The sequence below is a fragment of the Stomoxys calcitrans genome, chromosome 4 (genome assembly GCF_963082655.1).
Source record: "Stomoxys calcitrans chromosome 4, idStoCalc2.1, whole genome shotgun sequence".
In the NCBI taxonomy this organism is placed as follows: domain Eukaryota; kingdom Metazoa; phylum Arthropoda; class Insecta; order Diptera; family Muscidae; genus Stomoxys; species Stomoxys calcitrans.
In genome coordinates this window covers 108,058,968-108,079,346 of record NC_081555.1, presented here as the reverse complement: position 1 = coordinate 108,079,346, position 20,379 = coordinate 108,058,968, and the positions used below count along the sequence as shown (strand labels likewise).

The window sequence follows — 20,379 nt, the reverse complement described above, 5'->3', positions numbered from 1 at the left end:
AAGCATACCAATAGTTCATAAATAAGTACTTATGCCTAAGCATACAAGTTGTCAAAAAATAATGACATATTATCTAAGTTGAACATTGCTAAAAAATAACTACTTAGAGTCAATCATGTTCGTGCCTTTCCCCCCAGCATGTTCTTAATGCTCAGTTTCTTTGAAGAAGACAAATTTTATATGAATAATTCAAATTATAAATGAAATTAAAACTTTAACTTGTTCCGCATAGCATATAGCATATAAGCCGATATTGGGCCTTGACTTCTTGAGCCTCTAGAAGGCGCAATTTCTATCCGATTTTATTGAAATTTTGCACGTAGTGTGTTGAAATCACTGATATCACATCGGTCTATGTTTTGATATAGCTGCCATATAAACCGATCTTGGGTCTTGGCTTCTTGAACCTTTAGAGGGAGCAATTCTCGTCCGATTTTATTTAAATTTGGCACGTAGTGTTTTGGTATCACTTCCAACAACTACGCTAAGTATGGTTTACATCGGTCCATGTTTTGATATAGCTGCCATATAAACCGATATTGGGTCTTGACTTCTTGAGCCTCTAGAAGGCGCAATTTCTATCCGATTTTATTGAAATTTTTCACGTAGTGTGTTGGTATCACTTCCAAAAACTACGCTGTATGTATGATTTACATCGGTCCATGTTTTGATATAGCTGCCATATAAACCGATCTTGGGTCTTGGCTTCTTGAGCCTTTAGAGGGAGCAATTCTCGTCCGATTTTATTGAAATTTGGCACGTAGTGTTTTGGTATCACTTCCAACAACTACGCTAAGTATGGTTTAGAATGGTCTATGTTTTGATATAGCTGCCATATAAACCGATCTTGGGTCTTGACTTATTGAGCCTCTAGAGGGAGCAATTCTCATCCGATTTAGCTGAAATATTGCATGTGGTGTTTTGTTATGACTTCCAATAACTGTGCTAAGTATGGCGTAAAGCGGTATAGAACCTGATATAGCTGCCATATAAACTAATCTGGGATCTTGACTTCTTGAACCTCTAGAGGACGCAATTCTCATCCGATTTGGCTGAAATTTTGTACAACAGCTTCTCTCATGACCTTCAATATATAGTCTGAATCGATCAATAGCTTGATACAGCTCCCATATAAACCCATCTTGGCTTCTTGGGCCCCTACAAGGCGCAATTCCTATCCGAATGAAATGATATATTACACAATAACTTCTACAATGTTCAGCATTCATTTATGGTCCGAATCGGATTATAACTTGATATTGCTTGATATAGCATAACAGTTCTTATTCAATATTCTATGTTTGTCTAAAACGAGATACCGCGCATAGAACTCAACAATTGCGATCAATGGTGGAGGGTATATAAGATTCGGCCCGCCCGAACTTAGCACGCTCTTACTTGTTTCTATTATAACAAATAAGTGCTTATTCTTGATCTTCATCCAATGTGGTATGTAATGACATTTGTACTACCGGTAACACAGATGGTATTCCTGTTGCTAACTCGTTATATTTTAGCAGTTAGTAAATCTAAGGATAATGAGTTATCCATTATTGTACATGCCAAAAATAACGACATGTACTTACCAAGTTATTGCTGGGAAAAGACTTTATAATCACTATTCACGTGAGTTTACGTTCCTTAGTAAATTTCTTTATAAGCAATATTTGCTTGATTTTTATGATAAGATTGTAAGAAATCCAAAAAAATTTGGGATTTTGTTAAATCAATTGAATTTTCTAGAGATAACCCAAAAGTTATTTACTTGAATGGTAACTCTGCTAGTACGGCTTTTGAAATTGTTAATTTATTTGCGGATCATTTTAAATCGAACTTTGACCGGAGTGCAAACTCCGCTAGAGTTCTTGAATTCAGTTGAATCGTGCATTGACTATGGCTTTATACAATTGGATGTAGATGATGTCTATCAGGGTATTATGGAACTCAAAAACTGGATATTGATGTGTTTTCACCCATACTTTTAAAGAACCTAGCTCCTTGAATATGTTCACCATTACTTTACTTACTTTAATAGGATATTAAAGAACTTTTGTATCACTAGCCGAACGTAAAATAGCGTTCCAAGCGCCTCGATCTTCTGCGCTCATTCTAAAATCTCTGACGCCAAGTTTCGAGGTGTCTCCCACAACTGGATCTTTCCATCGGGCTTTTGGTCTTCCCGGTTTGCGTGTACCACCGTGTTTGCCTTCAAAAGACTTCTTTACTGGAGCTTCTTCATCCATTCTGACAACATGACCTAGCCAACGCAGCCGTTGTATTTTGATGCGTGTAACTATGCTATCGTCGTCATACAGCTGGTGGTTCATACGTCGCCTATATTCTCCATTGAAGCAAACTGGTCCACACACTTAACGAAGAATCTTTCTCTCAAATACTCCAAGTACTGCCTCTTCTGCTTTCACAAGTACCCATGCTTCAGAACCATATAACAGCACGGTTAGAATCAGTGTCTTGTATAGTGTAATCTTCGTCTGTCGAGACGTGGCCTTGTTAGAAACAACTGCTTACTTAGTCCAAAGTAGCATCTGTTTACCAGTATTATTCCTCGCTTGTATTCAAAACTGGTGTCGTTCGCTTCGGTTACGGCGGTGCCGAGGTAGATAAAGTTACTGACTATCTCAAAGTTGTGGTTCCCAACTTTCTCCATTTTCTTTATCTGCTCGGTTGTACAGGGTGTTTTGGGAGTTGAGACCATCCATTTCGTCTTATCTCCATTTACTGCCAGACCCATTTTCACTGACTCCCTTTCGATTCTTTCAAAGACTGTAGTTACTACTTCCGTTGACCGACCTATGATGTCAATGTCGTCGGCATAGGCGAGTAGCATGTGTTCTCTTGTGATTAGTGTGCCATATCTATTCACATCTGCATTTCGCCTAATCTTCTCCAAAAGGATATTAAAGTGATCACACGATAGGCGGTCTCCTTGTCTGAAACCTTGTTTGGGATTTAATGGTTCGGAGAGATTCTTTCCTATTCTTACTGAGGGACTAATTGGTCTATAACCTGATATAGCTTCCATATATTCGAATCCTGGCGAGTGGTTATCCTCTCGTAATGCTGGCGACATTTGTGAGATGCTATGCCATGTAAAAACTTCTCTCCAAAGAGTTTATATAATTTGTTCTATTTTTTTCAATTATTGTAGTGTTTCTTTTTTTCATTATCTAAAATATTGGTGAAGTGTTCTTAAGACATAATAAAAATACGTCATTTAATTAAAAAACCAAAACAGGTTGCCTAATAATAAATCGTTGCAATTTGTTATCAAAATGATAAAAATCCAAAACATTCGATGGTGTTGAACAGAAACTAACTAAAAAAACTGAATCAACTTTTCTATGTTTTTTGTTGTCCAAATGGAATTTTTCGATTCCTTATTTCTGTGTAAATTGGATATTTTTAGCATTAAGTAGAAATGGCACAGTGGTGTAAATTTTTCTTTTGTTCAATACAATGCTATGGGCTTGTGAATAGGAAATTTCAAGATAGGATGAGTTGCCTAACTCCATGGGCTTCATTAATAGTGTTTTTTGAAAGTCTAACAAACGCATCTTGTTGTAAATGAGTAGGATAGTTTAGGGTTAGGTCAAAGTGGTAGTCTGCCATCAGACTCACTTCGATGTTTTCGTCCATTATGATACCACAGGAACAGGAGAAGTAAGATGTCTTTTAGTTCCTACCGCTGAACAATCCAGATGGCTTTAAAAGCCCAACAACTTGCGAATGTTTACATCTGCAAAATCAGACAAGTTCTCAAAGAAATGATAACCTACAGTGGAACTTCTTCTGACTGTTAATGCGGGACACACACAGTATATGCACTATAGTCTCTTCTTCCTCGACGTGCACACAGTTTCGGCAAAAGTCGTTACTGGCAACCTTCTGTCTGTCAGCATGTTTTCCGATCTACAGTGATCTGTCATGAGCAAAGCAGTAGACCTCTTTAAATCTAGATAAGGCCACATAATTGTGGAATGCTCACAGATATTCGTGTGATACCGGCTGAAATGTTGGAACGAGTATGCCAAAATTGGACTGAGCGGATGGACCATTTGAGGCGCAGTCAAGGTCAACATTTGCCTGAAATAATCTTCAAACATTAAATTATACGGACCGTACTATTGACTCAAATAAAGGTTTCATGCATTTGGTAGGATTCATCATCCTTTTGGTAGGTTGACACAACATGCTGAAAAAACCCTAATTGTCCAAATCGTGTCTTCAAGTCACGATACTCTTTGAAATTAGTATGATTATTTTTTGACCAACTCGGACAATTAAATTTATTTAAATTTGGTATGGATGTCAATTATGTTTAGCAATTATACAACACGGCAATGTTGTCAGTACAATGACATACAAGTACAAACAAGACCGAAAATAAGCCACATAAAAAAAATTATATCCCACAAATTAAACGCACCGCTAAGACTTGAGCAATATCATCGTCATGGCCAGGAGAAAAACAAACTTGAAAAGCCTGGGAATGATCTTGTGTCCGAAAACTTTAAAAATAGATAAATTGTGAATTTAAAGTTTTCATTCTTACATTGCGCATGTAACGCATTTTTCAGTAGGGTTGTTACAAGCCTAAAAAAAAAGGACTGAGCTAAATTTTTATTCTATGCCTATCGGCCCATAAAATAACTTTTAAATCAATTACCCCTAATAGCCATAATTCTTCATCAATATGTTGTCACTGTCACTTAACTAATTTTCGAATACCTTTTTGCGTTCATTCAACCAAAATTCCAGTGTGTGTTTGTGATTTTTAACAAAAAACTAAAACTACAAGTGTCAATTAAGATTTTCTTGACCACTCAAGCGTAAAACTCTTTACCCAACCCCCTAAACAAATATTATCTTTACCTTAACTGGGTGGCATACTTATGCGCAGACCTCTCCCTTGTTTTATGTTTAATAGGCAATCGTTTGTGGCAGTACTTTGTGAATTGCTCACGGTCAAGGTTAGCTTGAAAATCTTCACTCACGGTTCAATGAATGTCTGATGTAGACTTGATTTTGCTTCCTAGAAATATTAAATGAAAACACAACAACTTTATTTTACATTTATGTGCAAATTTAATTTGAACATGAGAAGATGAGGAATATTAAAGCAAAACTTAAAAGACAGACGACGTCAATCTATAAATACAGGAGTGGCTGTGGAAAGTAGATATTTGCATGGTTTTTCTTCTACAAGTAGTGGATTATATAGCGATTTTGAACAGACATTTGACAGACTTTCTTTATGCAAATGCAAATTTTGCCCATGAACATTCCACTAAGGAACAGGGGCAAACTTCTCACATATCAATGTATCAATGAGTGCTGTCCGATTCAAGTTTAAGCTGAATTATAAGGGGCCTCTTTTTTAAAGCCGAGTCTGAACGGCGTGCCGCAGTGCGACTCCTCTTTGGAGAGAAGTTTTTACATGGCATAGTACCTCACAAATGTCGCCAGCATTAGGAGGGGAAAACCACCGCTGAAAATTTTTTCTGATGGTCTCGCCAGGATTCGAACCCAGACGTTCAGCGTCATAGGCGGACATGCTAACCTCTGCGCTACGGTGGCCTCTAGATTTTCTTTTTAGAAATGTCAAATAAACCTATATCAAATATACATTAAATTTTGTGAAAAAGTGCGTTTAGACTTTGAAAGTTGAGAACAAATCTAATACTATTATGTGGGGCAAAGTCTGAATGGCCCCTACATCCAAAAATGCAAGTTTAAATAAAAATTTACACAATTTGTAAATTAGGTACTAAAAAGGTGTGATGCGAACTCTCACCACATTTCGCGGGATAGTACCAACTTGTGGGGGTATCAAGTGGGGCCAAGCCCTTGCGGAATTCTTGCAGTGCCGCAGAATTTACATAGCTGAAGTCTATTGGAATGTGTTTTACACACGGGTCAAGGAATACAATAAGATGATCTGAACGGCAAAATGTACCCCTGAAAGCTTTTCTGCCGCCGCTAAGATGAAGAACTTTCTCTCAAAAACCTATGTCCAAACTGATACATTACACTCATAGAAAAAAGTTTGCTGAAAATAGCAAACACTTAGTAGTTCATTTTACTGCGATTGTAGCAGTAGTTCTGCTACAACAGCAGCAGTAGCAAAACAATAACAAAAAATGCGAGCGAACTCAGCCACATTTCGAAATGTATACCAATGGATGGATCAGGTAGCTTCTAGCTAATCGGAATAAGTAACAGGCAAACATAAAAAAAAAAATAGAGTAACAATTTTTTTCAGCAGATTTTTGTGCTTAAAACTGTAGATATTGTTTGCTGATTTAGCAGACCGAAATGGTTGCTTATACAGCACCCCTATGTATGCTGAAACGCCAGTCATGTCTACTCTCCCATTTTCAGAAGACAAAAACTGCTGTTTTAGCAAACATTTTTGCTGTTTTGTATGGCATGGGAAGGAGAGCAGAGACAACGGAGGACATGTTAAGACTTTTGATGAAGACGTATTTTCCACAGAATACGACGGGACTCACGGAGACACCGGAATCTAGGAATAATGAGGTGATCGAAGGCTGATCGTTATGGAAATTTTGATGAAGGAAGCCTTGGGGAACTTTCAACTAGAGTTGTGCACTTGACTCGTGAGTGGTCGTGTCACCCGTGAGTCACGTGATTCGTGGGTGAGATCCAAATCTAATCACATGATCGTGCGTAAGATTTATTGAATTAAAGTTCATCGTGCGTGAGCGCGAATCACTACCTACAACGCTAATCACGACCCACGAGAAAATCACGAACCACGAGATTCTTTTCTACTTTTGGAAAAGTCGCTATGTTCAATTGTTTCGCGAGTGAAATTTGAAAGCCATCAAAGTTTTTGTTTCCATGCCAAAACTCGTTTTTATACCCACCACCATAGAATGTGGGTGTACTAATCTAGTCATTCTGTTTGTAATACCTCAAAATATTGATCTGCGACCGCACAAACCAATTATTTTCTGGTTCGTCTCGACATTATGAGTCGATGCAGCCATGTCCGTTCGACAGCGGTCAAACGCGTAAAGCTAGCCCCTTCAAATTTTGCACAGATACTTAATATTGATGTAGGTCGTAGGAGATTGTAAATGGGCCATATCGGTTCAGATTTAGATATAGCTCCCATATAAACCTATCTCCCGATTTGACTTCTTCAGCTTTTACAAGCCGCTATTTTTGTCCGATTTGGCTGACATTTTGCTTAGTACGGTTTGAATCGGTCTATAACCTAATATAGCTCCCATATAAACTGATCTCCCGTAGCCATTCAACCAGAAATGAGCCTCATCGCTGAACACATGAATGAACACATTTCGAACCGAACACTGATTTTGGTAATAAAATTCAATGATTTGCAAGCGTTGCTCGTTAGTAAGTCTATTCATGATGAAATGTCAAAGCATACTGAGCATCTTTCTCTTTGACACCATGTCTGAAATCCCACGTGATCTGTCAAATACTAATGCATGAAAATCCTAACCTCAAAAAAATCACCCTTTATAAACCAACCATGACAATATGGGACTTAAATGAAAGGTATTAGAGAGTAGAATACGCATCCGATATCCAGTTGTGGGACCAAGTGTTTGGGAGACCACCCCAGGCCCTAAAACACCCCCAAATTGCACATATTTATCAACCATGGCAATAAGGGACTCACATGAAAGGGAGTAGAGCACGAAATTGAAATCCACTTTCGGAGCCAAGTCTATCCCTTCCTAAAAACACCCCCAAACAGCACATATTTACTGATCGTGGCAATATGGGACTCAGGTATTTGAGAGTAGAACACATATCTAATATCCAAATATGGGACCAAGTTTGGGGGAGGCACCCCTCCCCAAAACATCCACAAAGAAGACAAATTTACCAACCATAGCAGTATGGGGCTTAAATGAAAGGTATTTGAATAAAGCACGAATCTGACAACCACATTCGGGAAAAAGTATCTATGGGGCCAACCAATTCCAAGACACCCCCCAAGTACTTATTTTCTGACCATTGCAACATGGATCTCAAATAAAAGGTATTTTAAACTAGAACATGAATCTGATATATATTTTCAGGGCCAAGTCACTGAGTAGCCGCACGAACTTGATATCGAATTTTGGAGGCGAGTGTTTGGGGGACGCCTCATCTTATAAACACTCTTAAACCAATGGCAATATCGGGTTTAAATAAATGATATTTGAGAGTAGAGAACGATGCCGATACGTCTTCAGGGCTAAGTGTTTTAGGGACCACCCCAATCCTCAAAACACTCCTAAATCGGACATACTTTCCGAACAAGGCATTATGGGGCTCCAATAAAAGGTATTGTAGGTAAGTAGAGCTCGAAATTGATACTCACTTTCGGGATCGAGTTTCTGGGGGTACAAACCTTCCCCAAAGAGGACAAATTTACCGACCATGGCAACATGAGGCTCAAATGAAAGGTATTTGGGATTAGAAAACGAATTTGATATTCAATGTTGGGGCCAAGTGTTTGGGAGATGCCTCATCCCATAAACTCCCCTTAAACCAATGGCAACATGGGGTTTAAATAAATGATATTTGCGAGTAGAGCACAATGCTGATATTTTTTCAGTGCTAAGTTTCCGGGGGACATATATATTTACCGTACATGGGAATAGGGGGCTCAAATGTGAAGGTAATTGGCAGAAGAGCACGGAATGGATAACCACTTTCGGGACTACGATTCTAGGGGTTCACCCACCAACTACCACCCTGGCTGCCTTCCCTCTCCCAGAATCTCCATGAGAATATCAGGCTCAAATAAAGTCTTAAGAACGGGGTACATCTATTTTTCCCAGCACGGTATTTCACTTAAAGCTCTTTTGTTGTCGCAAATAAAAATTCAAAAGATAATTTTGTTCGATATATTGTAAAGGAAACAAGTAAAAAGGCATAAGGTTCGGCCGGGCCGAACTTTGCATACTCACCAACTCGGGTATATATCTAAACCACTTTTCATCAAAATACAGAGAAAATTGCATACTTTATGTCCCATAGCAGTTACATCGAAATATGATCCTAATAATAAGTACAAATCAATGTTCAATTATGTATAACAAAATATTGGTCTTTTCAGTAGCTATATCTAAAAATAAACCGATCTGAATCATATACGGATGTCGAAAAGCCTAACATAAGTCACTGAGTCAAATTTCAGTGAAATCGGATTATAAATGCGCCTGTTATGGGGCCAAGAATTTAAATCGAGATATCGGTCAATATGGCAGCTATATGCAAATCTTGATCGATCTAGACCAAATTGCAAAACTATGTGGAGGGGCTTAACTTAACTCTCTGTCCTAAATTTCGGCATTATCGGACAATAAATGCGCCTTTTATGGGGCCAAAATATTAAATCAAGAGATCGATCTATATGGCAGCTATATCCAAATCTGGACCGATCTGAGTGAAATTGAAGAAGAATGTCGAAGTGCCGAACACAACCCAAAACCTAAAACCGAGAGATCGGTCTATATGGCAGCTATATCCAAATCTTCACCGATCTGTGCCATAATGCAGAATTATGTCAAGGGGTTTAACTTAACTCAATGTCCCAAATTTTGGCGACATCGGACAATAAATGCTAATTTGGAAGATTGGTCTATATGGCAGCTATATCCAAATCTGGACCCATCTGGGCCAAATTGACGAAGGATGTCGAGTGTCCTAACACAACTCACTGTCCCAAATTTCAGCAAAATCGGATAATAAATGCGCCTTTTATGGGCCTAAGACCCTTAATCGGAGGATCGGTCTATATGACAGCTATATCCAAATCTGGACCGATCTAGGCCAAATTGACAAAGGATATCGAGTGTCTTAACACAACTCACTGTCCCAAATTTCAGCGACATCGGATAATAAATGTGGCTTTTATGGGCCTGAGACCCTAAATCGGAGGATCGGTCTATATGGCAGCTATATCCAAATCTGGTCCGATCTGGGCCACATTGACGAAGCATGTCGAGTGTCTTAACACAACTCACTGTCCCAAATTTCAGCAAAACCGGATAATAAATGTGGCTGTTATGAGCCTAAGACCCTAAATCGGAGGATCGGTCTAAATGGCAGCTATATCCAAATCTGGATCGATCTGGGCCAAATTGACGAGGGATGTCGAAGGGCTTAACACAACTTAATGCCCCAAATTTCAGGAAAATCGGATAATAAATGTGGCGTTTATTGGCCTAAGACCCTAAATCGGCGGATCGGTCTATATGGGGGCTATATCAAGATATAGTCCGATATAGCCCATCTTCGAACTTAACCTGCTTATGGACAAAAAAAAAAGAATCTGTGCAAAATTTCAGCTCAATATCTCTATTTTTGAAGACCGTAGCGTGATTTCAACAGACAGACGGACGGACATGTCTAGATCGTCTTAGATTTTTACGCTTTATAGGGTCGGAAATGGATATTTCGATGTGTTGCAAACGGAATGACAAAATTAAAATACCCCCATCCTTCGGTGGTGGGTATAAAAAGTATTTGTGCAAAGTTTTAGGAGCCTAGCTTTACTTCTTCGAAAGTCAGCGTGATTTTGATAGACGGACGGACGTACATGGCTAGATCATGACGATCAAGAGTATATATACCTTATGGGGTCTTAGAGGAATATTTCTAGGTGTTTCAAATGGATTGGCGAAATAAGTATACCCCCATTGTATGATGGATGGTATACTGAGAGGCATTTGAGACGAAAAAAATTTTAGACGACATTTGTTTCTTAATTTAAATGTGAATATACATTTTTGCGAAATTATTTCCCCCAAAGTTTAAATTTGCTTAAATGTCTATGCCAAAATGGCAATTCTTTATTTTCACCATACTCGTATTTCAGCTAATTGTTAAAACTGTCATAATTTTGGCAAAAGTATTTGATAAATGCGGCTTTTGTTTGCCCGAAGTAGACGTCATTAAAAAATTCCGCCAAAAAAACGATTTCAACAATTACACATTTAAAGAGAGTAAGTAGCCTGCCCACCTACCATTAGAACTGATTGAAATTCTAAACATCTACTGTGGAAAGGGTACTTAGGTGTAAAGGTGTATTATTATTATTTTGTTATATCAAACAAAGAAGCAACCATTTATGAATGCAAAAAACAAATCATTTGTCTATTAAACCAACAAATGGTCACAAAAAAAACAGTTTAAACAAAGGCTTTATATTTCCAACTCTGCGATGTGTGGCCCCTAAGTGGTCTATTGACTTAACCACCAATTGCCTTCATTCACTTCAGAAGCGAGGCACAACAAAAGTGTGCTATCATTGTGGTGATGAAGTTCCATTCATTGATAAAATGTTTTGGATTTATTAAACGTTTTTCCATTTAATTTTTTATTTATTTGATGTTTGTTTTGTATTTTCTATTTATACGCTTTTTTCTTTTGTTTTTTGCAGACAGTCCAGTATCGCCAATGACATCACTGCTGCCATTAGTTTTTGTAATTGCAGTAACGGCAGCTAAACAAGGCTATGAAGATATTCTACGTTATAAAACCGATAATATAGTTAATTGCTCACCGGGTAAGTTTGGCCGAAACAAATGCATTTATCTATTGCGTTGCCCAAAAAGTAATTGCGGATTTTTCATATAGTCGGCGTTGGCAAATTTTTTCAACGGCTTGTGACTCTGTAATTGCATTCCTTCTTCTGTCAGTTATCAGCTGTTACTTTTAGCTTGCTTTAGAAAAAAAGTGTAAAAAAGTATATTTGATTAAAGTTCATTCTAAGTTTTATTAAAAATGCATTTACTTTCTTTTAAATCCGCAATTACTTTTTGGGCAACCCAATATTTAAAAAACAAAATGAAAGCCAATGCTGGGAGATTGAGTCTATCGGTCAATTGTTCTTATAAAACCTTGAAAAATAACAACACAACACTTTTGCAAAAGATTTATAAAGTGCTAGCCACTTCTGTTGCAGCTTAAAGTACTTTCAATGTAGATTTGATTAGAATTTGATTCATCGACACTAATGTTCTACGAGTGGATGGAAATCGAAATGCAGTGTTGAAATGAAACATTTTTATACCCTCCACCATAGGATGGGGGGTATACTAATTTCGTCATTCTGTTCGTAACTACTCGAAATATTCGTCTGAGACCCCATAAAGTATATATATTCTTGATCGTCGCGACATTTTATGTCGATCTAGCCATGTCCGTCCGTCCGTCTGTCTGTCGAAAGCACGCTAACTTCCGAAAGAGTAAAGCTAGCCGCTTGAAATTTTGCACAAATACTTTTTATTAGTGTAGGTCGGTTGATATTTTAAATGGGCCATATCGGTCCATGTTTTGACATAGCTGCCATATAAACCGATCTTGGGTATTGACTTCTTGAGCCTCTAGAGGGCGCAATTCTCATCCGATTGGAATGAAATTTTGCACAACGTGTTTTGTTATGATACCGCAACAACTGTGCCAAGTATGATTCAAATCGGTCCATAACCTGATATAGCTGCCATACTAACCGATTTTGGGTCTTGACTTCTTGAACCTCTAGAGAGCGCAATTCTTATCCGATTTGAATGAAATTTTGCACGACGTGTTTTGTTATGATACCCAACAACTGTGCCAAGTATGATTCAAATCGGTTAATAACCTGATATAGCTGCTATACAAACCGATCTGGGATTTTGACTTCTTGAGCCTCTAGAGGTCGCAATTATTATCCGATTTGCCTGAAATTTTGTACAACGGATCCTCTCATGACCATCAACATACGTGTTTATTATGATCTGAATCGGTCTATAGCCCGATACAGCTCCCATATAAATAGATCTCTCTATTTTAATTCTTGAGCCCCCAAACCGGACCATATCTTGGTATCGCTCTAATAGCAGAGCAAATCTTTTCTTATATCCTTTTTTGCCTAAGAAGAGATGCCGGGAAAAGAACTCCACAAATGCGATCCATGGTGGAGGGTATATAAGATTCGGCCCGGCCGAACTTAGCACGCATTTACTTGCTCAAAATGTGTTTGCGCTTTCTTTAACTGGTCTAAAAATCTCATTGAGATTCCTTTGTCCGACCATAAACCATTTCATTCAATGCTTTCTATTCAAAGAATAGCACAGCAGACAACTCTCAAAAGTAAGATAAACTGTGTGATGTTGCTAAAAGCATTTTAACGGCTTCCCGTATCGCGATTTCTGATTCGCCATGAATCTTTATCAGCGGGACTCGCCAAACGGATCATGATTTTTTACATACCAACCCAATTAGAGTAGGTCGAGAGGTTAATAGAAACATATCTTGGGGCAAAGATTCCTGGAGATTGCATATAGTAAAGGCAAATCCACTGAAACAGCCCTTCACGGACTAGTCGGCTACATAGAGAGTTCTCCCGCTGTCAAGGAATATGCAATGGACACATTTCTTGACATCGAAGGTGCTTTCAATAATGTAAAACCGACGTCAATAATGAAGGAGTTGGAGTTTAAAGGCATCAACTCTACCGTAAGAAAGCTTAGCTTACTTACTAAAAGATGCATTACGACAGGCCTGGCATCAGTAGATCTGAAAAGATGGGTCAGTAGAGGAACACCTCAAGGAGATGTACTGTCTCCTCTACTTTAGAGTAAATTATTGTCTCTGGAAGAAAAAGTTGTAAAAGTGGTCGCGTGTGCCGACCTCGTGGCAATTGCGATTAGGGGAAAGTTTCTCAGCACTCTAAGAGATATACTTCAGAAAGCTCTACGTGCAACAGCGAAATGCGCTACAGAAAGTGCTCTAGGTGTAAATACGTGCAAGACAGAAGTAGTTCTTTTCAGCAGCAGATACAAGTTGCTCACAGTTGAACCTGTCTCATAGGGACGAGAGAATGCACCATTTACATAAAGCGCAAAATGCCTGGGTGTTTTGCTAGACAGGAAATTGAACTTCAAATCCAAAATTTTGGAAAGGGCAAGAAAGGCAACTCTTGGCCTATACACCTGCAAGAGAGCCATTGGCAAAAGTTGGGGGTTTAGACTGCGTGTCATGCATTGGGTATATACTGCAGTTGTCAGACCTATAATGCTATATGGTGTTGTGGTGTGGTGGACGACGCTTCAAAAGTCCACCTGCTGATCAATACTTAACTGGATCCAAAGGATGGCTTGTTTGTGCATCACAGCCGCACTGGGGACGACACCATCTGATGCACTGAATTTAATGCTACATCTCATGCCTCTGGACATTGTGGCTACCCAAATTGCAGCGACCACTGCCGTGAGGCTAAGAGTGCTTTCTCTTTGGTCATGTGGCGGCTACGGACATTGTGTTATCCTTAATACAAAATCCCATGTTCCATGCAGTGTGGATTACACCCTACCTGAGCCAATTTTTGATGAAAATAACTGTACCACTATTCCTGATAGAACCGATTGGAACTACTACATCCCAGGTAACAGCAGTTACATAGACTTCTATACGGATGGTTCCAAACTAAAAGACCAGGTGAGTTATGTGAGTCTAGAACTGGTCATATCGAAAAGGTTACCCGACGTCTGCAGTGTATATCAAGTAGAGATCCTTGCAATAAAAGAAGTGGAATGGCTACGATATAATGACATTACGACGATTGGCATAAATATCTTCTCAGACAGCCAGGCAGTCATTTAATCCCTGGAGAACGTATTTCTGAACACAAATTCACCTGTTCTGGGTGCCGGGCCACAGAGATATCCCAGGAATTGTAAAGCGGACGAGCTTGCACGACTAGGAACTACCCTACACATTCCAGGGTTACTGGAATCTGTGGGTATGCCTCTAGCGACATTTGGGCTAAGTTTTCAGGACCAGGCCCAAAGGACAACCAATGATAGATGGTCGCAAAGAGGGGGCTGTGAGCATTCCAAAACTATGTGGCCTAATCTAGACTTAAAGAGGTCTACCGATTTGCTGTTAGATTGGTTAGAACAGAAGTCTCAGTCCTTGTGTCCATCATGACAGGTCACTGTCTAATCGGAAAACATGCTGACAGACTGAAGATTGTCTGTAACGACTTTTACAGAAGCTGTGAGGACATCGAAGAAGAAGAAGAGACTATAGAACACCGTATGTCTCCCACACTGGCTGTCAGAAGGAGTTCCACTTAAGATTCTCATTTCTTTGAGAACCTGTCTGATTTAGCGGATGTGAGCATTCGCCAGTTGATGGGCTTTTTAAAGCGATCTGAATGGTTCAACGGTAGGAACTAAAAGGCAACTTCCGTCTTCTGTGAGCTTTCGCCAATTGATGGGCTTTTTAAAGCGATCTGAATGGTTCAACGGTAGGAACTAAAAGGCAATTTCCTTCTTCTGTGAGCATTCGCCAGTTGATGGGCTTTTAAAAGCGATCTGGATGGTTCAACGGTAGGAACTCGAAGGCATCTTCCTTCTTCTGTTCCTGTGGAATCACAATGGACGAAAACGTCAAAGTGAGTCTGATGACAGACTGCCGCTTAAACCTAATCTAACCTAGGTTGCAAAGCACACACTTGAATTTGAACGATTCAAGTGTGTGCATCAAGTCGTCTGAATTTGAAAGACGAATTTCTCCACAAGCGCAGTAGAAGACAAGTAAACTCTTACTTCCCTTATTCATATCCAACTATACCCAGCCACAATAAGATCAGTGCTGACACTTAGGCCGGTGGTAAGGTTTAAGGCTGTCGATGGAAATCAGTGTTGCCGTTTTTGGTAGGTTCCAACCAAAATTGGATGGCTTTTATTCTCTTTGAAGGTTGGTAGGCTGACCTCAATTTTTGGTAGGTTTTTCCAACACATAAATACCAAATTAATTACTGAAAAAATCGCCGGAGAATCAAATTTACTTCACTTCTTGTCGTTTCTGTGTGTTTCTTAGGAGTGCAGAATAAAATAATGGATGTCGCTACTTTGCGCCTTCTGCCACTCTCTTATGCTATCTGAGCTGTATACTGGCACGATCAGAAAATAAGTCCTGTTTGGGGGTGCTGGTACGGCCTATCAGATATTCCACCCCAATGGGGTTTTCGTATTGGTGCTCTACTGCTAAATATCTTTCACTTGAGCCTTATATTGCTATGGTCGATAAATATGTCCGGTACGGGGGTATGGGGGGCTGAGGCGGACCCCTATATATCAGATTTGATCTCTAGTCTCGAATACTTTTCGAAGATAAACTATATCGGAATATATTTTGATATAGCCCCCATATAGACCGATCTGCCGATTTAAGGTCTTAGTCCCATAAAAGACACATTTATTGTTGTGTTAGACCACTCGATATCCTTCTTCAATATGGCCCCTATCGGTCCAGATTGGGATATTGCTTTCATATAGACCGATCTCTCGTGTTAAGGTCTTGGGCCAAAATTTGGGACAGCGAGTTGTATTAGGCCCTTAGACATCCTTCTTCAAAATGGACCCTATCGGTCCAGATTTTGATATAGCTGCCATATAGACCGATCTCTCGATCTAAGGTTTTGGGCCTATCATAAAGACTCATTTATTGTCAGATTTCTCCGAAATTTGGGACATTGAGTTGTGTTAGGCTCTTCGACATCGGTCTGTCGGTCTAGATCGGTCCAAATTTAGATACAGCTGCCCTATAGACCGAACTCCCGATTTAAGGGTTTGGGCCCATAAAAGGCTCATTTAGTGTCAGATTTCGCCGAAATTTGCGACATTAAGTTGTGTGGCCTTCGACATTCTTCTTCAATTTGGCCCAGATCGGTCCAGATTTGAATATAGCTGCCATATAGACCGATCTCTCGAATTGAGGTCATGGGCCCATAAAAGACGCATTTATTGTTCGATCTCGCCGAAATTTGAGACAGTGAGTTGTGTTAGGGCTTTCGTAGTCAACATCCAACAACTTTTCATTTGATATGCATTTTGTCACGTTGAATATCCATGCCTGTTGTGGGGGTTTTTTGAGGTTAGGTAGGCCCGTTAGACACCTTGCACCAAATTCTTATAACAGATGTGTATCAACTTCCAAATATATTTCCATTGATACCCATTTTGTTCCAATCGGTAAATATGTGCTATTGAGTGGTTTTGAGGATGGGCATGCCCCTCAGACACCAAAAAATAACGTTTCATGTCAGATTTGTACTCTACTTTTAAATATCTTTCATATGATACCCATATTGCCCAAAGCGGTAAAAGTGTCCTGTTGGGTAGTGTTTTTGGGGGGTGTGGGACCCTCCCGACAATTAGGGGGACATTTTTATGCCAAGTTCATACTCTACTCTTTACTACCTTCCCTTTGATACCCATATTGTCTCAATCGGTAAACATTTCCGTTCGGGTGGGTTTTGGGATGGGGCGTCCCCCCAGGTTATTTAACCCCTAAACTTTATAGTTGGAATATCAAATTTCGTAAGACCGATGCACCCATCTCTGGCATTTTTGAAAATGGGGCTAATTCTGAACAGAGTTGCTCGAATTTTGGTTCGGATCCCATCAAAATTGATTCAGAACTTGATGTGGGGTCCATATAATGGCATTGCCCAATTCCCAATAGGGTATGTGTCCTACACATCGGCAACGCCCAACTTTTGCCTCTCTTTGCTTATTTTTCATAGTTTTTTCTGTTTGAGTACGTATTACAATAACATTTGTCTATTTGTTTCTTTTATCAGTGACCGTGATACGCAATGGCGTGGAGGAACACATCGAATCCCAAGAAGTGGCACCCGGCGACTTGGTTTTGGTGGAGCGCGACTGTGATGTACCCTGTGATCTGGTATTGATACGTTCCTCCGATCCTCATGGCAAATGTTTCATAACCACTGCCAATTTGGATGGTGAATCCAATTTGAAGACCCTCATGGTGCCCAGGGACTTGCCCATGGTGGATTTGGATAAAATGCACAAACTGGGTGTAATTGAATGTGAAAGTCCAAAGACTGATTTATATAGTTTTAATGGTAAAATTGAATTATCAGGTTCTGATGGTAGAGTACTACCGCTAACAGCGGAAAATGTTCTATTGCGAGGATCAAGAGTTAAGAACACCGAATGTGTGATCGGATGTGCCGTCTATACGGGTATGACCACAAAGCTGCAGCTAAATTCAAAGCTCACAAGAAATAAGACGGCCTCTAGTGAGGTGTATATCAATCGATTTTTGATCTTCATTCTGGTGACTTTGATTGTGATAGTCACGGTGTTATATTTCCTTAAACGTTACGATGAGCTCTTTGTCATACCTAATTTGGCCTACTTGGGTCCACCAGCCGATAGTTATAGTGTCAAACAATTCTTGCAGGATTATCTGTCATTTTTGATTCTCTTCAACTATTTGATACCCATTTCGCTGTATGTCACAATTGAAATGCACAGAGTATTAGGTGGTCTCTTCATGGAATGGGACACCCAGTTGTACGATGAGGCCACGGATCAGCCTTGCATTGTGAACACCTCGAATTTGAATGAGGAATTGGGACAGATTAACATTTTATTTTCGGATAAAACGGGTACCCTAACGAAAAATGAGATGATTTTCCAACAATGCTCCATAGCGGGTAGGAAGTTTTTGTATAAAAAGACCCGATTGCAGGAGGAGGGTACTGCCTATCAAGTGGACATTAATAAATTTAATGTAAGTGCAACTATTTTACAAAGGAAAATGTTCCAGATTATTATTTTTTTTTTTTACGTTTCTTGCAGAAAGACCAAAAAAACTTTTTCCAAGCCCTGGCCATTTGCCACACCGTACAAGTGGCCGGTGAAATGAACGGCAATGGCACCGCTGCAGCCGCCCCAAATGACAAGCCCAAATCTCCTGAGTCCATAGCAAAAGCCAGTCCTTCAGCTATCCCAGCTGCCCTCATGGGAGGTGTATTAGCCACAAAGTATTCCATATCAGATATCACCGAAGAAAGTCACAATTCTAGTCAACAAAGTGATGTGAATTCCTTGGAAACATCCTTATCAACTGATCCCAATGGTCTACCCATAGCCATGTCCACGCCTACACAAACCACCTCTGATGTCAATCCCTTATTGGATGACACCGAAAAGGTGGAAAGACGCAAACGGCCTCAAATTGTCAAGAGGAGTCCCAACTTTGCTCGAGCCACGCATTCGCGAGTACACCCAATGTCGATGCCAGCGCAAGGCTTTGAAATGGTTAATGGAGGTGATAGAACTGTGATATTTCCCTCATCGCTGCAAAGTATACCCACGGGACGACCATTGTCAATGCAATTTAAACGTTCTACCTCAGAAATGGATTTGCCCGAGTACGGAGGTGCTGCCAATGGCGCTGCAGGTGCGGGTGGTGCTTCTGGTATTTTAGGACATCGTCGTTCGCAGTCTTATGGAGCACCGGGCGCATACATAACACAAGCAGGTATGTTATTCTCTCCAAGGAGTTACACAAATATTCCCAAAGATAATAGAATGCGCTCTAGGTCATTAAATACCCAGAGATTTAAGAGTAAAAAAAGACTTTTAGATAATATTACCCTTAACCCCAAGTGGAAATTGAAACTATGCACCTGGTGTTTTGGTATGATTTCCAACAACTGTGCCATGAATGGTTCAGATCCGTTCACACCATGATATAGCTGCCATATAAACCGATCTTCCGATGTGAATTCTTGAGTCATATAAAATGGTGCTTCGATGTGACTTCGTGAATCCCTAGAAGCCGCAATTCTTGTCCGATGGACCCTCCCCCATACCCGCATTTTCAAAAACGCCAGATCTCGAAGAAGGATGCACCGATTTAAGCGAAATTTTGCATGCCACCTAATGGCCTCATGGTTCCCCAACAACACAAAATTGGTATAAAAATTTGGGGTGAAATAACCTGGGGGGGACGCCCCATCCCAAAACCCACTCGAACGGACATGTTTGCCGATTGGAACAATATGGGTATCAAATGAAAGGTAGTTAAGAGTAGAGTACGAAGATGGCATCAAAATTACACCCTAAGTGTCCGGAGGGTCCCCCAACCCCATAGACACCACCCAAAAGGACACTTTTACCGCTTTGGGCAATATGGGTATCAAATGAAAGGTATTTGAAAGTAGAGTACAAATCTGAAATTAAATTTTATTTCTTGGTGTCTGGGCCTCCCCAAAACCTCCCAGCCGGACATATTTACTGTTTGAGACAATATGGGTGTCAAATAAAAGGTGTTTGGAAGTTGAGTACACATCTGCTATAGGAATTTAGTCCAAGGTGCCTACGAAGCCTCCCCAACCCAAAAAACCCCAAAAACAGGGAATGAATGTCCAACGTCACAAAATGGGTATCAATTGAAAGGTTTTTAGGAGTTTACTACGAATCTGGTATACACATTTGGGACAGAGTCTGGGACCGGCCCACCCTCTAAATACCCTTTAATAGGACGTGTAGT

The 20,379-nt window shown here is 39.9% G+C and overlaps 1 protein-coding gene across 4 annotated transcripts in view; it reads left to right on the top strand.

Annotated features, from left to right (window-relative positions):
* The window catches only part of LOC106081312 (phospholipid-transporting ATPase IF), a 111,577-nt gene that overhangs the window by 65,467 nt on the left and 25,731 nt on the right, over positions 1-20,379 (top strand). For all 4 annotated transcript variants that reach the window (XM_013243194.2, XM_013243193.2, XM_013243192.2 and 1 more), the window contains 3 exons: positions 11,456-11,581; positions 17,651-18,612; positions 18,681-19,365. In XM_013243194.2, the coding sequence (XP_013098648.2) occupies positions 11,456-11,581; positions 17,651-18,612; positions 18,681-19,365 (1,773 nt within the window). The remainder of the gene's footprint in view (positions 1-11,455; positions 11,582-17,650; positions 18,613-18,680; positions 19,366-20,379) is intronic.